Below are 17,701 nucleotides of genomic sequence, written 5' to 3'. Positions count from 1 at the left end.
TTTTATTAACAATTATCACTGTTAAAAGGATGTTTTTTTTCCAATTTTCAATTTGAGTTCAACGTACCTATGTAGTATGCAGCGTTTTACCAAATATCTGTAGCCTAGCCCATTTACTGTTCCTTGACCTTTAACATGTTTACTATTTTTTTTTCTAATATCGCGTATTTGTTTGTTTTTTTAATCTAATGATATCATGCATATTAATAATAAAACGTTTAAATGAGGAAGAACACCGAACAACTGCAACATACGTATCTACATTCCATTGTTACACATCTAACATACTATTGATAAAAAATCAACACATTTCACAAAATATATGTTAACACGGAAACTGAAAAATACTGAGACTAAGGCATTTTGCCAAGTTCATTTAGTCCATTGTACGACCTAAAATATTACAAAGACTGAGCATTAGACCTTTTGCCTAGTTCATTTAGTCAATTGTACAACACAAAAACAAAAGAGCATTATATAAGCCTATATACTGTAATTTTTTTCTTGTGCATTGTACTCCAAAAGAAATTGTCGGATGTTTTCCATTAATTATCAGTAGATAGATATATAATATATATATTCTATTCTTTACTACCTATACTAACTTCCAATATTTTACTCAAAATATATACAATAATTGTTTGCAGTTATGAAAACACTTGAGTCAAACCTATACAGTAACTTAAAACATCCTACGAAAAGACCAGATTGCAACCACAAAGAGCATTACATATGATCTTTATAAGAAATTCAGGATGATAAGTGTCAATATCTGTTAATATAATTCGTCACGCAATATAGCATTGACCTGCCTTGAATTAATACAAACGCAGAAAACAGTAGATTTAAACCACTGAATTGAACAGGAGGGTATTATTTTTTTATAATCCTGATGAAACACGAGGAAACTGTTGAAAAGTGTACGTGCGGTCATAAGTTGAACAACCTATATGTTTATGACGAAATAATACCGAGGGAAATAATTTCTTTCATTAAACAGGAAAACTAATAAAGAATGTGCATATCAATGAAATTAATGTAAGAAATACGACCCATTCCATGATACAATCAAAGTACTGATGTACTGGAGTCTTTTATGTTAATCGACTTCAAAACAATCAGAAAAAAATTGGCATTCCCAAATATCAACCGCTAGTATTATTTGAATGTATTTTCTTTAAAAACTATACTTCTATAAATTCATCAATAATGCTGAATTTTTATATATAAATAGAAGACTTTAATCGATTCTATGGATGCTTACTGAGAAGGTAAGAAATTGTATAAAAAAACACCTCAGTCTTTTATACTAGACGTACATAATAATGCTTTTTGAAATGTACTAGAATTTCGAGGGAAAGTCTTGAACTTACAGTGCGATGTGAGCGTTTATTCCGTGTTAAATGCCTCACTGATATTGAAGGACGAAGACCAACACAGGTGCTGTACCTTTGCTTTTGATTTTGTCCAGTATGTAGTGACTTTGAGTCATGAATTAATGCTTGGATCCTTTCCTTTCTTATAATTGCGTTGTTATCAATTAACTAAAACGTGAATAAACATTATATATTCGTGAAGAAGACTGAATAAAGAATCGAAAGATGTATGATTGATCTACTAGAAAACAAGATACTAACATTCTACTCTAGGTTAACTTCTTGCAAAATAGTCTTATCTTGAAATTTTGTCTTTTCAAAACTCAAACTTTCGACTTTGTAATCTCGAAATCTCGAAAATTGAAGTTTCAAAATTTCGACTTTAAACTCAAAATTATGACATTCTACGGATGAACCATCGTTTTTCTGCAAGTAATCGAGAATTCAATTTGTATTATAAAGGGGTCACTATCGAACAAAGCGATGGGTTTGCGAAAGAGGCAGCATTTTATATCAATTGCAAAATAAGATTTTCATTTTGAAATCCTTCGGCCTTCTCTTATCCTTTGACATAAGTAAAGCTGCGAGCTGATTGTAAAAAAGGTATCTAATCTGATGATATGTGTGTCAATTATGTGAAACTAATAAATCATATATCACTGACAGGTAATAATGGTATTACAATGCAATAAAGGAATACGATCGTATTTTGACATACTAAAGGAAGAAAAGTCGAAATATTTAACTGAATTTCTTATATCAGGACGCATTTCGAATTAACTGTAATTTCCTGACAATTTATTAGTGACATAATGTTGTTTTACAAATTAAAAATATAGGTACTTCGAAATATGTACATTTCACCTTCATACATCAAAGTATAGAACACATCAAAATCATTTTTTTTTTATCAATCTTTAAACTGATGTATAGCAGCAAAACCAAATATGAGGGGAAAAAAACACACTTAGTCTCCATCGATTTTCGAAATACTAAGGATTTTTTTTTAACCCAGAAATAAATTGCTCTAGCTTTCGGAATGTAGGTCCTCTATGCTATTCAACTTCGTACTTTATTTGGCTTTTAAAACTTTTTGATTCGAGCAACACTGATAAGTCTTTTGTTGACGAAACGAGCGTCGTGTGTTTTTCAATTTTGAAACTGGTATCTATGATAAGTTTTTGACAGTATACATTTGTTTGGGGGGGGGGATACAAAAAGTAGGATACTTAGTACATGTTTTCAACATGAAACATAAAGCAATAATGACTTTAATCATTTCTTTATACAAATAAGGTGATGTCCAATTTTTTATGTTTGTGTGTTTAATTATTCCAAAAAAAAGAATTTAAACGCAGAGCATAAATGTAGTGTAAATATCGGCACACACTAGTAATATATAGTTGTATTCAAAGGGGTTTTCTTGAGTGTCAGGCTTAATCATTCCATCTTATGTATTTCACAATTGTATCCCCTCTGTTAACCATTACCCTACTGCAGGTACTTCTGTACTTGGATAACTGCAATAGAGAAAATGAATTATTAAGTTAGATCACTACATATAAAGTAATTCATTGAACAGTTTTAATTCTAATGTTGAATGGTTATTGTTTAAACAATTGCGATTACCCCTTTAATTTGTTTGTTTAATAAAGTCTGAAAAACTGTTTGAAACATATTTTTAACGTCGATAAGTTTAAGCTCTGAGTTGAAGATGGAATTATTTGCACTGGAATATTGCGCTATCTTTGTGTAACGATTTGTAAATTTATACTTTGACATACATGCAGCAAATAGAACTATTTGCAATCGTTATGCCTTAAATGGTGTTGATTTACATTTGTTGGGGGGAAATATGTATAAGATAAACGCATTCATTATTTACGTTGCCTTCTTATTTAAGTTCCGTGATTCGAACTATTATTGTCCAACTAAATTTTAGAAATATTCAAGAATTAAAACACCTTATGAATAGAATGAATGGATTTAATATAATCATTCTAACAAATGAAATGAATAAATTATTCATTGATTGCAACCAAGACATAAATAAGAAATGTGTGTTACATATTTTGTGCGAATAAATCGACGAACATTGTTATAATTTGGATAACACCTGATTGTTTGTTTTTGCAGTCTTCTTATTCATCTTATCGTCTTGATTGAATTAACAAAATTATCATAAAAAGATACCAAATGACGTAAAGGTCATCATATGTCCTTCACGATTACAATGCATAAAACCCATACCACATAATTATACCAAGCTAAAAAAAGGCCCCGACATGATAACAAAACAAAATGTAAAATTTGATTTTAAATGTTGTACAAAATGTACATGCACTCTTTTCAAAGAGTTAATAACAAGGTCCAAGTCCGTATATGCCTTCATTTTTTTAATTTAAATTGTATATGCATTCATTATTCCATACTTTATTATTTTGTTTTGGATCTTATTTCATGGATTTATCATATCATCTTCTAAGCTATAGTTTACTCTTTTTCGCATATAAAGTTGTGTCCGAGCCAGCAGACTCCTGATACCCAATGATAGTTGTACAACAAATCGAGAAGTGCACAATCTTGATCAAATATATTATCTGGTTCATTAGTGGCCCAGTTGGTATACTCTGGTCGTGCTCCTCCTTGTGACCATCTCCAATCACCTTCAGTTACTGAATCTCGTAAGCCAATCCAATTTGCTGTAAGAAGAAAGACATACAAAGATCAACACAGCAGCCACACTTCAAAATAACATATAGTAGACTCATAGATTTTTTGACCTTGTTGAAGGAAAATGAAACAGAAACCTGTCATAGGTTATGGATTATAAATGGAAGTGAATAGAGCTGTTTTGTGTTAACTTTGGAATATCAAATAACCAGCAATTACAATTAATATAGTTTTTATTTATGGATACTTCAATTTTTTTATTTATGAAGTTAGAGAATTGATATTTTGGAGGGCACACATATTGCATGATAACATTTTGAAACGATGGCACACTTCTGAATTCTGACGCACCGAAATTAACTTCGTTTATCAATCAATCAAGCTAAGAGAAAATGCATTTCTATTTCAAACGCAAACACAGTGTTGTTGTTACAAAACTAAACGCTAATTGTACCGTTATACATTCGCGTTTCATTTTATTTTAAGAATGGTAGTTTTTGTTTTAATAAACTTACAACGTCCGGTGTTTCGTGAGTAAGCACGTATGTATTCATCCTCATCTGCACTCTCAACTTCAACCAGATGTGAACCATACTGTCTACACACAGTCTGCAAAAATAAATAACACGATCAACTTTAACCAGATGTGAACCATACTGTCTACACCCACTTTGCAAAAATAAATAACATTATCAACTTCAAACAGATGTGAACCATACTTTCTACACCCTCTCTGCAAAAATAAATAACACTATCAACTTTAACAAGATGGGACCCGTACTGTCTACACTTACTCTGCAAAAATAAATTATATTATTGAATTCAACCAAATGTGATCCTTACTGTCTACACACACTCTGCAAAAACGTTTGAATGACAGCCTTTGACAGTTATAATTGTTTCAAAACAACTATCACAAGGGTTGACTTATAGAAATTGGTCACCCTGAACTACTCCCGTCCGCATTGATGTTCGGGATGTGGAAGTTGTTGGATTGAATATTTGCCATTGAATGCTAAGCAAATAACAACTAAACATAAATCGTTAGAAATCCGACATCTGACTTTTATTATAACTTTCTTATTTAATTCCTGGATCTTTAAAAACGCATTTTCTTGTTTAGAGTAAGCTGTATGTATATATGTATATACTTCAAACAAAATAAAATGTAAATGCTTCAACTATAAATATCACCATAACCATCATTATAAACTCCGTAGTATAGCTTAAGGTATACATGTTACTTCACTGTGAGTATTTCAGGATGAAAAGTGTTTCAACTAATAGTGATCGTTTTTAGAATTAGTAAATAATTTAAGTTAGTTTGTAAAGTTACACCAAGGTACAAACATGGAGTTTCGGCACGTACCGACATGTAAAGTAATGAATTTATCAATACTTTTACCTTTATTAAAGATTAGCTATGTTTTAACATTTTAACATTTTCATCTGTATATATTTCTAGGATTTAGTGCTTGTGCATAATAAAATGGACTTACCTTGCTCATCGGGACTAAGATTAACGGAATTAGTACTTATACTTGTAAATAATTGAACAAATTATAAATAAATAAGTATTATTACCTGTATTTTACCTGATTTTACCTGTCAAAAAATGCGCGCAATTGTAATCAAAAGCTGCGAGCAAACGTAATGGTTTTTGCGCGCAAATGTAATGGTAATGCGCGCAAACGTAATGACGTTGACGAAGCATATAGTAATTTATTTCAATTGATTAATAGTGAAGTTATCTCAAAAATATGACACAAGAGTGCACATGATGACCAGCATAGAATAACTAGTGAAAGTCAAAATATAAACCATACTGAAACGAAAACCTTCAAGAACATTTGGAGAACGCATGCGAACAAGAGAAAGTTTGACTAAAGTGCAAGATATGTAGACCGAAGAAAAAACGTCTTAGAGAACAGTTCGTAACAGCCAGAAATGATTTTGATAACTTCTGCGAAAGGAAAAGCGTAATTATCAATTGCGTCAACAAAAAGAACTTTTTGACCTATCGAAAGAAAGTAATACGAAGGATTTTTGGCGAAAAATAGGAAAACTAGGAATAGCGAAAGATAGACATGACAAAATACAAATGGAAGTTCGTCTACCAAATGGCAACATAAGCAAGGATATAAATATTGTTTATGAAACCTGGAAAAATGAATATGAACATTTGTTTAACATTAGCGACGGGGAATACGATGAGGAATTTCTAACATTTATTCAGCAACAAGTAGATCATGACCTAGTGAACAATATTGAGAATAACTCGGACACATTAAACTCTGATATTTCATATGAGGACTCGGAAAAATCTGTTTACCGTGCAAAGTTGAACAAGTCCACCGGGTTAGACCAGATATGCGCAGAATATCTCCTCAACAATTCATGTGTTGATATGATATTCAAGATCGTAAAATTTGCATTCGATAACTGGGTTGTACCAGAGACTTAGAACCAAATCTGAATCAATCCGATTTTAAAACCATATAAAGACAACCGTGATCCTCTGGGATATAGAAGAATAGCTCTTATGTCAATTCCTTGTAGAAAATATGCTGACATTCTAAATGTACGATTGTTATCTTGGTTAGTAGACAACAAAATTCTTGCTGACGAGCAAAACGGTTTCAGGAAGGATCGTGGCTGTATGGAACATCTTTACGCTTTAACAACTTTAGTAACTAATAAGAAATTGAACGTAAGTCGACTTTTGCGTGCTTCATCGACGCAAAAAGGCCTTTCACACCGTGAACAGAGAAATGTTGTGGTATAAATTGATGGCACTTGGTATAAATGGAAAGTTCTTGAAAGGGTTACAGTCATTGTACGTAGATGTTCGCTACGCAGTAAAAATCAATGGGTACAAGACAGATATGTTTAACGTTAATTTGGGTGTGAAATAAGGATGTAAATTATCCCCGATGTTGTTCTCAGTTTATGTAAACGATCTGGCAGATGAAATCAACTCTTTGAATTTGGGTAGATAGTATGATTTCGATATTATTATACGCAGATGACATTGTTCTATTGGCGCCCGAAGAATCACTTCAGCAAATTTTAAATATTGTTCATAAATGGTGTTCGAAATAGATGTTATGTATAAATTTTGACAAAACTGGTGAAGTGCATTTCAGATGTGGATCCTCACCTCGATCTAAATTTGGGTTTACATGTGGAAATACCGTTGTAAAATACGACAGCAAATAAAGATATCTTGGAATGTGGATAGATGAACACCTAGACTGGAAGTTTACGGTTAGAAAAGTAAGAAAATCGGCCAGTCGAGCTTTGTCGGCACTTTATACCAAATTTAAAGCCTGTGGCGGAATTGACTTTGATATATACGAAAAATTATATGAAAACCTTATTCAACCTGTATTGTTGTATAGATCAAGTATCTGGGGGTATATCGGAACATAAGCAACTAGAAACTGGGCAAAATAGGGCATGTCGAGGGGCATTTAAAAGCTCCAAAAATCTAGCTGTTCGTGGAGATATGGGATGGACAACAGTTAAAACAAAACAGAACATTAAAGTTATGAGATTATTTTTCAAACTTTCTAATTTAGAGGATGATAGAATAGTTCGGACTATCCATGAAACATGAAGACAAAACAACAATCATGGCATTCACTTGTGTTAGCTTTACTGAGAAATCCTGAATTGAACTTTTTAATCAATCTCAACATAACAACCAAACAAAAGCTACGAATGGCTCAAGACAAATTAACAGCTATAGATCAAGAGAAATGGTTAATTGATATTTTTGACGATAAAAAAATCTGTAAATGGAAACAATCTTAGTACATTCAGAAGGTTTACAAACAATTGCAAAACTAGTTTATTTGTTAAAACAATAAATTTTCGTGACCATCGACGCATTTGACCTACCGAATTAGACTATTTACCGGATTTGTAATCACATAAGCAACACGACGGGTGCCACATGTGGAGCAGGATCTGCTTACCCTTCCGGAGCACCTGAGATCACCCCTAGTTATTGGTGGGGTTCGTGTTGTTTATTCTTTAGTTTTCTATGTTGTGTCATGTGTACTATTGTTTTTCTGTTTGTCTTTTTCATTTTTCAGTTTGTTTTAGATTTATGAGTTTGACTGTCCCTTTGATATCTTTCGTCCCTCTTTTATCAAACTTTCGATGTGGATAGCTCCGCTTGCGGTTGAGACCGGACGTTACACCAAGCCGACCACTCCATTATGTGATAGACTTTGTCTTTTCTGCAATGACAATTTTATAGAGACAGAACAACATTTTTTAATATACTGAAATTTTTAGTCAGATATAAGAGAAGAACTTTTTAATTATATTAATGTTCTGAATAACACTTTTAATGCTTTTAACTCTGATGAAAAGTTTGATTTTATAATGAACTGTGATCATGCTCAGGTTTTATTAGCCAAGACATTACATCTTATGTTTAAACGTAGGAAGATTAATTTGTAAATTTTTAATCATTATTGATTGTATAAATGAACTCAAAGGAGTTTTTAGAATTTTTAGTATCATGAAAAGTTTTATTATTTAAATATTTCTTTTACATTATAGAATATATTTTTTAGTTTGAAAAGGATAAAAGTGTCTCATATGTCTTAAAGACAGGGATCTAATATGGTTTTAAAGATTTTTATATTGTATATGATGATGTATTTTGGATCGTGACACTATAATAAACTATTTACTTACTTACTTACTTACTTACTTACTTACTTACTTACTTACATAATGCACCGAAATTAATTCTAACTTGTGACATCTCAATGATCCACCAGAGTATAAATATATGGTCACTCATTGCCTTCATGAAGCATATCTTAATTTCACAATGGTTTGCCCTTCATCCCGGTGCACCTACCTTACCATACCTTTAAATCATATCAGTTGATAATTTGTTCTCTTTCTGAATGTGCATAATATATTTGCCGTTGCAGTTTAACAATCAACTATCAACCAATCAAACTAACTGCGCACTGAAAACCTTACATGATTAATCAAATTATTATAAACTGAACACATAGTTTTTCTATCCTCAATTAAATGGACAATGAAGGTGTACATATCTGGTTTAAGCAGGCGCGGACCAAGTAAAAATAGCAATAAGGAGATGTAGCATGAGCGTCAATGAGCCAATTCTCCATCCAAGTTACAATGTGTAACAAGTAAACCATTATAGGTCAAGAAACGACATTCAACACGTCGCCTAGGTTCACGTTGTTTTACAGATTTTGACCCTATCGAATATGATTCATTATCGGGTTCTTTCTAATAATGTAGCGAAGTTCAGCCGGTATGTGCGTGCTCAACTTTCCGAAAACCTTTCATGTTCTTTTTATTTAAAACACTCATATTCATAAATATTACCTCTGCATCTTCCCAATTACGGATTTCTGTGCTGAAGTAATAACATTTATTCCAACGATGTTCCCAGCCAGGATCGCATTCACCATAAACCATAACTAATAAAGACAGAATACACACTGTTATACTCAACAAGTCTGTTCAGCAAATTTACATTAACAAATGTTCAAATATGCGTAGAAACTGCGACTTAGAAAATATGCAAACAAATACAGCAGGTGTCAATTTTGTTTGACATTAAAAAGTTAGACTTACAATATTTGTCTGTGTATGTCACAGTTAAGAAAACCTGGAATCCCAAATTTTCCAATTGTCAACAACCCATTTCTCAGTAGTAACATAAACTCTGTCCAATCGTATTATGGTGCATGATGTATATATATCTCAATAAATATCTTTTCCTCGTGCATGGTACCAATTTATGAAGTTCATTAACAGGGGTGTGCTCCTGACATAAACACGAGTTATGAGGGAAAATGACAGAAATCGTCACTAAATAAGTCACCATCACGAATTGGTTGACCGATAAAATGTGTCTATTATTCCCTTACGACAAAATTTAGCCGAATAAGATCTTTGATACCAAAACTGTCTCCTAATCTGTACATTAAGGTATTGTAATGTATTCCTGATTGGGACTGTATATCGAGTGATGATTCGCATTGCGGGTGTTTCATGGGTAGCTGGAGACTCAAAGTTTTATCTTTAAGCGTTTATGTCTGATGATGTGTTCAAAATGAACTACCATAATATTGGAATCTCACAAAAACACATAGACAAGAAGTAAAAATTGAAAGACGTTTTGAACATGGCGCTTTTGTGAAATAAATTCATGGGAAATTTGACCTACCTTTCTGTAATATTACTTACCTAATAATAAACAGAAATTAAAAACATTGAAAAACACCATTCTATAGAAAGGAAAATATTCTAATGTTGATATGTCCAAATTCTATATAACTGAGGATGATAAGAGTTGCAATCGTGTGCAGTTATATCTTGTACAATCTTATCTATACCACATGTTCATATACATGACCATACAGATGTAGGGAGAAGAATGATTGAACACAAACAACACCCTTTTGGAGAGAAAAAACAATTTTTTTTAGTGTTGTTCAAGTTATATAGTTTTATTCTAAATTGAAAATGATACCAATTTGAAAGATGTGGGGAAAAACGACTCCAATTTAAAAAAAAACACACACACAGACATTTATAGGTTTCAATATGGTTTCAACAAAAGCCAATTTTCAGTACAATATACCTCAAGTTACAAGTAATGCCACGGCTAGTGTAAACTAGTTCCGAACGAATTTAACGGACATTATCTAAGATTTGCCATCAATGAAGCGATGATCGTAAGTACGAATTCGGGTCACCTTTGATAATTAAATAATGCTGATAATTCCATGTCCAAAAAGTAAGGGGACAAAAGGGAAAAGCCAATTTACAGTTAGTAAAATATTACACAGAAAGACCAAGGGTGAGTAAAAACTAAACAAACAAAACAAAAACAAAAAAAAAAGGGTTGAAAAGTAAAATCACAAAAATACTAAACTTCAAAAGGGAAAGTTCCTAATAAAATGTCAAAATCAAAAGCTCAAATACATCAAATGAATGGACAACACCTGTCATATTCCTGACTTGGTACAGGTATTTTCTTATGTAAATAATAGTGGATTAAACCTGGTTTTATAGCAAAGATAACCTCTCATTTGTATGGCAGTTGCATCAAATTCCTTTATATAGTAACCGATGCGTTAACGAAACAAACAGACATAATAGGTAGAAATGTCAAAAATATAGGTATAGTAGTAGTAACATTGTGTTATAATCCTAATCACTATACAACAATTGTAATTTTATCAAATTAAACAACCTCATTCATTGCATTTATATTATACAATTTTAAGTACTGGGACCGAAACATTACCAAGACAGACACATGGTTAAAATTAAGTCTGACGTAGAATTGCGCGTTTGAAGTACATCAGTTGATCAACATGCAACATCACACATGTAGATCAAATAATTTTGTACTTCAAATTAGTTCAAATTATGAAAAGAATATAGTCTTTAGTTCTTTAAGGCATATCCTCTGCAAAATCTTAATTAGAGCTTCCTTGTCCTTCTTGTCTCTTGCCTATATGCTTATTGTAAATTTCTTCTTAAAAAAGAGTAAAGAAACACAAAAGGGCATATAAGACAAAGCACAAACGCAAAAATGAAAGACAAAATACAAAAATGATAATAGAACAATAATACAATAGCGGGATGTATGAATACAGAGCCAAGACAAATGTATCAAAGAAACACAAAAAGTCAAAAAGATAAAAATTAGCAAACACGAAAGATAAGAATACAAACATTATAGACCAATAACACAATGAAGGTGGGCATTGGTACAGAGCCACGTCAAATGGATATCATCAAACACAGACTAAACAGTAACAGTAATATAACTAAAGACAAATAAAAGAATACTATAACGATAAATAACGTCAATACGCAGAAGCTATCGTATATTTTTTGTGAAGCTGATACGGAATATTTATCAACAAAGTCTGGGTACCTTCCGATAAACTTTTTTTTAAAACAGATCGAGACGTTCTTTGACATACCCCTGGTTCACCAACTTTCTGCTCAGACATTGTTGGTGTTTTACAAAGTCTAAGTAGGAGTCGCAAGCTCTTGAATACCAATTTAGTTGGTGAATGTATATCCCATATGCAGATGAAGTTGATATTTTGCTACTAATCATCCCTATTGAAGGGTAAACAGTTCATATTCCATTCTTTGTACCAGTCATGCTGATCATTATCAAGTAAAAATGAGGCACATTTGGTGATGTCGCAAACGATTAAAATAGAGACGGAATTTAGCTTGATTACTTACTTTTAATTAGATGAATACAATACATAATTACTTGAATTGTGTCGAGTGATTTCCTCCTGTTTTTGTTGTTTTTATTTCAAAATTTAATGTAAAAAAATCGTTTTCAGGAAGAATAAATAAATAACATTGAAAATAGACATAAACGTTAATGAATATCTTATATTTGCTGATAAGTATACTCTAATTAAAAAAAGGTTCACACATCAACAAACATAATTATGATCAGGCGATCACAGTAAAACAAGGCCTTATCGATCACGGTAGAACAAGGTCCTACCATCTCTAGCTTTCAAAATCTGAGCAGGCGATCAAGGTTAAAGGAATTCTTATCATCTACAGCCTTCACAAACCTAGCAAGCGATCAAGGTATAACAAGGTCTTATCACATACAGCCTTCACAAGCTGAGCGAGCAGGCGACCACTGTGACAGAAACTCTTATCATCTACAGCCTCCACAAGCTGAGCAAGCTATTATGGTAAAACAATGTCGTATCATCTCCTGCCGTCACAAGCTGAGCAAACGATTACGGTGAAACAAGGTCTTATCATCTCTAGCCTTCACATGCTGAGCAAGCGATTATGGTAAAACAGGGTCTTATCATCTCCTGTCTTCAAAAGCTTGTCAGACGATCACAGTACAACAAGATCTTATCATATAAAGCCTTTTCAAGCTGCGCAGGGGATCACGAAAAACCAAGATATTCAAGCTTGTCAGTTAATCACCATAAAACAAGGTCGTATCATCCTCAAGCTGAGCAGGCGAATAATGAAAAACAAGATCTTATTATCTACAGCCTTCACAAGCTGAGCAAGCTATTATGGTAAAACAATGTCGTATCATCTCCTGCGTCACAAGCTGATCAAACGATTACGGTTAAACATGGTCTTATCATCTCCAGCCTTCGCATGCTAAGCATGCGATTATGGTGAAACAAGGACTTATCATCTCCTGCGTCACAAGCTGAGCAAAAAATTATGGTGAAACAAGGTTTTTATCATCTCCTGCGTCACAAGCTGAGCAAGCAATAACGGTGAAATAAGGTCTTATCATCCTCTGCCTTAACAAGCTGAGCAAGCGATTATGAAAAAAACAAGGTCTTACCATCTTCTGCCCTCACAAGCTGAGCAAGCGATTATGAAAAAAACAAGGTCTTATCATCTCCAGCCTTTACACGCTAAGCAAGCGATTACGGTGAAGCAAGGTCTTAGCATCTTCTGCCTTCACAAGCTGAGCAAGTGATTATGGTAAAACAAGGTCTTATCATCTCCTGCGTCACAAGCTGAGCAAACGATTACGGTGAAACAAGGTCTTATCATCTCCTGCGTCACAAGCTGATCAAACGATAACGGTGAAACAAGGTCTTATCATCCTCTGCCTTCACAACCTGAGCAAGTGATTATGGTAAAACAAGATCTTATCATCTCCTGCGTCACAAGCTGAGCCAACGATTACGGTGAAACAAGGTCTTATCATCTCCTGCCGTCACAAGCTGAGCAAACGATTACGGTGAAACAAGTTCTTATCATCTCCTGCATCACAAGCTGAACAAACGATTACGGTGAAACAAGGTCTTAGCATCATCTGCTTTCGCAAGCTGAGCAAGTGATTATGGTAAAACAAGATCTTATCATCTCCTGCCGACACAAGTAGAGCAAACGATTACGGTGAAACAAGGTCTTATCATCTCTAGCCTTCAGTAGCTGAGCAAGCGATTATGGTAAAACAAGGTCTTAGCATCTTCTGCCTTAAAAAACTGAGCAAGCGATTATGGTAAACAATGTGTTATCATCTCCTGCATCACAAGCTGAGTAAACGATTACGGCGAAACAAGGTCTTATCATCCTCTGCCTTCACAAGCTGAGCAAGCGATTATGGTAAAACAAGGTCTTGCCATCTTCTGCCTTCACACGCTAAGCAAGCGATTATGAAAAAACAAGGTCTTATCATCTCCAGCCTTCAGACGCTAAGCAATCGATTATGGTGAAACAAGGTCTTAGCATCTTCTGCCTTCAAAGCTGAGCAAATGATTAAGGCAATACAATTTCGTATCATCTCATGCCGGTACAAGCTGAGCAAACGATTACGGTGAAACAAGATCTTACCATCTTCTGCCTTAACAAGCTGAGCAAGCGATTATTAAAAAAAAACCGAGGTCTTATCATCTTTAGCCTTCACACACTAAGCAATCGATTATGGTGAAACAAGGTCTTAGCATCTTCTGCCTTCACAAGCTGAGCAAGCGATTATGAAAAAAAAACAAGGTCTTATCATCTCCAGCCTTCACACGCTAAGCAAGCGATTACGGTGAAGCAAGGTGTTAGCATATTCTGCCTTCACAAGCTGAGCAAACGATTACAGTGAAACAAGGTCTTATCATCCTCTGCCTTCACAAGCTGAGCAAGTGATTATGGTAAAACAAGGTCTTACCATCTTCTGCCTTCACAAGCTGAGCAAACGAGTACGGTGAAACAAGGTCTTATAATCTTCTGCCTTCACAAGCTAAGCAAGCGATTATGAAAAAAAATAAGGTCTTATCATCTCCAGCCTTCACACGCTAAGCAAGCGATTACGGTGAAACAAGGTCTTATCATCTTCTGCCTTCACAAGCTGAACGAGCGATTATGGTAAAACAAGGTCTTATTATCGCTTTCCTTCACACGCTAAGCAAAAGATTATGGTAAAACAAGATCTTATTATCTACAGCCTTCACAAGCTGAGCAAACGATTACGGTAAAACAATGTCTTATTATCTACAGCCTTCACAAGCTAAGCAAGTGATTATGTTAAAACAAGATCTTATTATCTACAGCCTTCAAAAGCTGAGCAAACGATTACGGTAAAACAATGTCTTATTATCACAGCCTTCACAAGCTAAGCAAGTGATTATGGTAAAACAAGATCTTATCATCTGCAACCTTCACACGCTAAGCAAACGATTATGATAAAACAATGTCTTATCATCTCCAGCCTTCACACGCTAAGTAAGCGATTATGAAAAAACAAGGTCTTATCATCTCCAGCCTTCAGACGCTAAGCAATCGATTATGGTGAAACAAGGTCTTAGCATCTTCTGCCTTCAAAGCTGAGCAAATGATTAAGGCAATACAATTTCGTATCATCTCATGCCGGTACAAGCTGAGCAAACGATTACGGTGAAACAAGATCTTACCATCTTCTGCCTTAACAAGCTGAGCAAGCGATTATTAAAAAAAAACCGAGGTCTTATCATCTTTAGCCTTCACACACTAAGCAATCGATTATGGTGAAACAAGGTCTTAGCATCTTCTGCCTTCACAAGCTGAGCAAGCGATTATGAAAAAAAAACAAGGTCTTATCATCTCCAGCCTTCACACGCTAAGCAAGCGATTACGGTGAAGCAAGGTGTTAGCATATTCTGCCTTCACAAGCTGAGCAAACGATTACAGTGAAACAAGGTCTTATCATCCTCTGCCTTCACAAGCTGAGCAAGTGATTATGGTAAAACAAGGTCTTACCATCTTCTGCCTTCACAAGCTGAGCAAACGAGTACGGTGAAACAAGGTCTTATAATCTTCTGCCTTCACAAGCTAAGCAAGCGATTATGAAAAAAAATAAGGTCTTATCATCTCCAGCCTTCACACGCTAAGCAAGCGATTACGGTGAAACAAGGTCTTATCATCTTCTGCCTTCACAAGCTGAACGAGCGATTATGGTAAAACAAGGTCTTATTATCGCTTTCCTTCACACGCTAAGCAAAAGATTATGGTAAAACAAGATCTTATTATCTACAGCCTTCACAAGCTGAGCAAACGATTACGGTAAAACAATGTCTTATTATCTACAGCCTTCACAAGCTAAGCAAGTGATTATGTTAAAACAAGATCTTATTATCTACAGCCTTCAAAAGCTGAGCAAACGATTACGGTAAAACAATGTCTTATTATCACAGCCTTCACAAGCTAAGCAAGTGATTATGGTAAAACAAGATCTTATCATCTGCAACCTTCACACGCTAAGCAAACGATTATGATAAAACAATGTCTTATCATCTCCAGCCTTCACACGCTAAGTAAGCGATTATGGTAAAACATTGTCTTATCATCACCATCCTTTGCAAGCTGAGCAAGCGATCACGGTAAAACCAGATTTTATCATCTCCAGCCTTCACAAGCTGAGCAAGTGATTACAGTTAATCAAGATCATATCATCTCCTGTCTTCATAAGATGAGCTGGAGTCAACAACAAAAATGGAAAATCTTAATTTTTGGCACATGTTTTAAATAGGCATTATATAAATGTTTCAATTTTCCTCGCCGGAGACAGGCACTGTCATATGATCCATACCTTGGAGTAATGTCTCAAAAGTTCTTAAACCTATTAAAGTGCATCGATAAAATTACATAATTACATTTTTTAAAGTCGGTAAAAGCCATATTGACATTTAAGAAAGTTTTAAATAGATGTTTTAAATTCCATTTGAATAATAAATTAAATGTAAATACCAAAGATGAGTGCAATATGAACTTACATTTTTTTTCAATAATAGAGCACAATGTTTGACATATCATTTATATTAGATTGTTACCATGCAGAATAACTAATTAAAAATAATGCTATATCATGTTAAAAAAGACCTGGAATACATCGAAAGGAGGACCAAAACTTTTAAAATTGCAAAAATTGCGCAGCGTCAGGTAGTCTCTGACAACATTTATCTTTCTTATTGATTTACAGCTTTTTATTTGCAATGTCAGAATAACAATGAAAAAGAATCCGGCCATATAAAATTAATCTTTAGCCGTTTCTTAAGTGAGTATGTAGATGGTATACATGACCAACATTGGATCTTTAGATATTTTACGCGACATATACAGGAGTCCCATAACCACGGTTTAAGATTTGGATAAATTATGCAAAAGAAACATGTTGTCATTTCGATCATCTTTTACATATAATGACAATAGTAAGCAGTGTAACAAACTAATTAACTGTAGGCATTTCTTTATGAAGACTATAAATTTCGGACTAGGGGGTCCCGTAGGTTTCAGAGTTTGTAGTTGCAAATGATACCTAACATGATTTAAGTGGGATTGCTTTGTCCATAAATTTATATTTATATTTAAAATTACTCTCCTGATTATGGATTTTCTATGTCTGTTTGATTTCAATTTTAAGTTTAAAAACAGATAATTTTCTATTTTACCTGTATAAGAATGATTTTTCGTGGATCGAATAAGTCCATCAAATGATTTACCTTTGTTTCACTTTAAATGTTGATATTATTTTCTTTTGATAGCCTAACACGCATCAATCATGCATAATCTATTTCTCGCTAAGGGATTAAATTGAAGTTCACATGAATACGGACTCAATTATGTCAAATTATTCA

The 17,701-nt window shown here is 33.8% G+C and overlaps 1 protein-coding gene across 1 annotated transcript; it reads right to left on the bottom strand.

Moving 5' to 3' along the window:
* Positions 1 to 2,631: 2,631 nt before the first annotated feature.
* LOC143064479 (perlucin-like protein) lies at positions 2,632 to 10,437 on the bottom strand. The gene is made up of 5 exons (XM_076237331.1): positions 10,305 to 10,437; positions 9,438 to 9,532; positions 4,565 to 4,658; positions 3,874 to 4,078; positions 2,632 to 2,896 (listed from the first exon to the last, which is right to left on the bottom strand). The coding sequence occupies exons 1-5, from the start codon at positions 10,342 to 10,344 to the stop codon at positions 2,863 to 2,865; spliced, it is 468 nt and encodes a 155-aa protein (XP_076093446.1). The 5' UTR covers positions 10,345 to 10,437; the 3' UTR covers positions 2,632 to 2,862.
* Between the last annotated feature and the right edge of the window lie 7,264 nt (positions 10,438 to 17,701).

The sequence above is a fragment of the Mytilus galloprovincialis genome, chromosome 2 (assembly GCF_965363235.1).
Source record: "Mytilus galloprovincialis chromosome 2, xbMytGall1.hap1.1, whole genome shotgun sequence".
NCBI classification, from domain to species: domain Eukaryota; kingdom Metazoa; phylum Mollusca; class Bivalvia; order Mytilida; family Mytilidae; genus Mytilus; species Mytilus galloprovincialis.
Note: the sequence above shows the minus strand (reverse complement) of the source record. Positions and strands in the feature narration are given on the sequence as shown.

Excerpts from the sequence above, each read along its gene's own strand:
- LOC143064479 (XM_076237331.1), bottom strand. The coding sequence starts at position 10,344 with ATGGTGTTTTTCAATGTTTTTAATTTCTGTTTATTATTAG. Across the intron at positions 9,533-10,304 it reads TAATTTCTGTTTATTATTAG|TTATGGTTTATGGTGAATGC; the intron begins GTAAGTAATATT and ends TGTCTTTATTAG. Across the intron at positions 4,079-4,564 it reads CTCACGAAACACCGGACGTT|CAAATTGGATTGGCTTACGA; the intron begins GTAAGTTTATTA and ends TTCTTCTTACAG.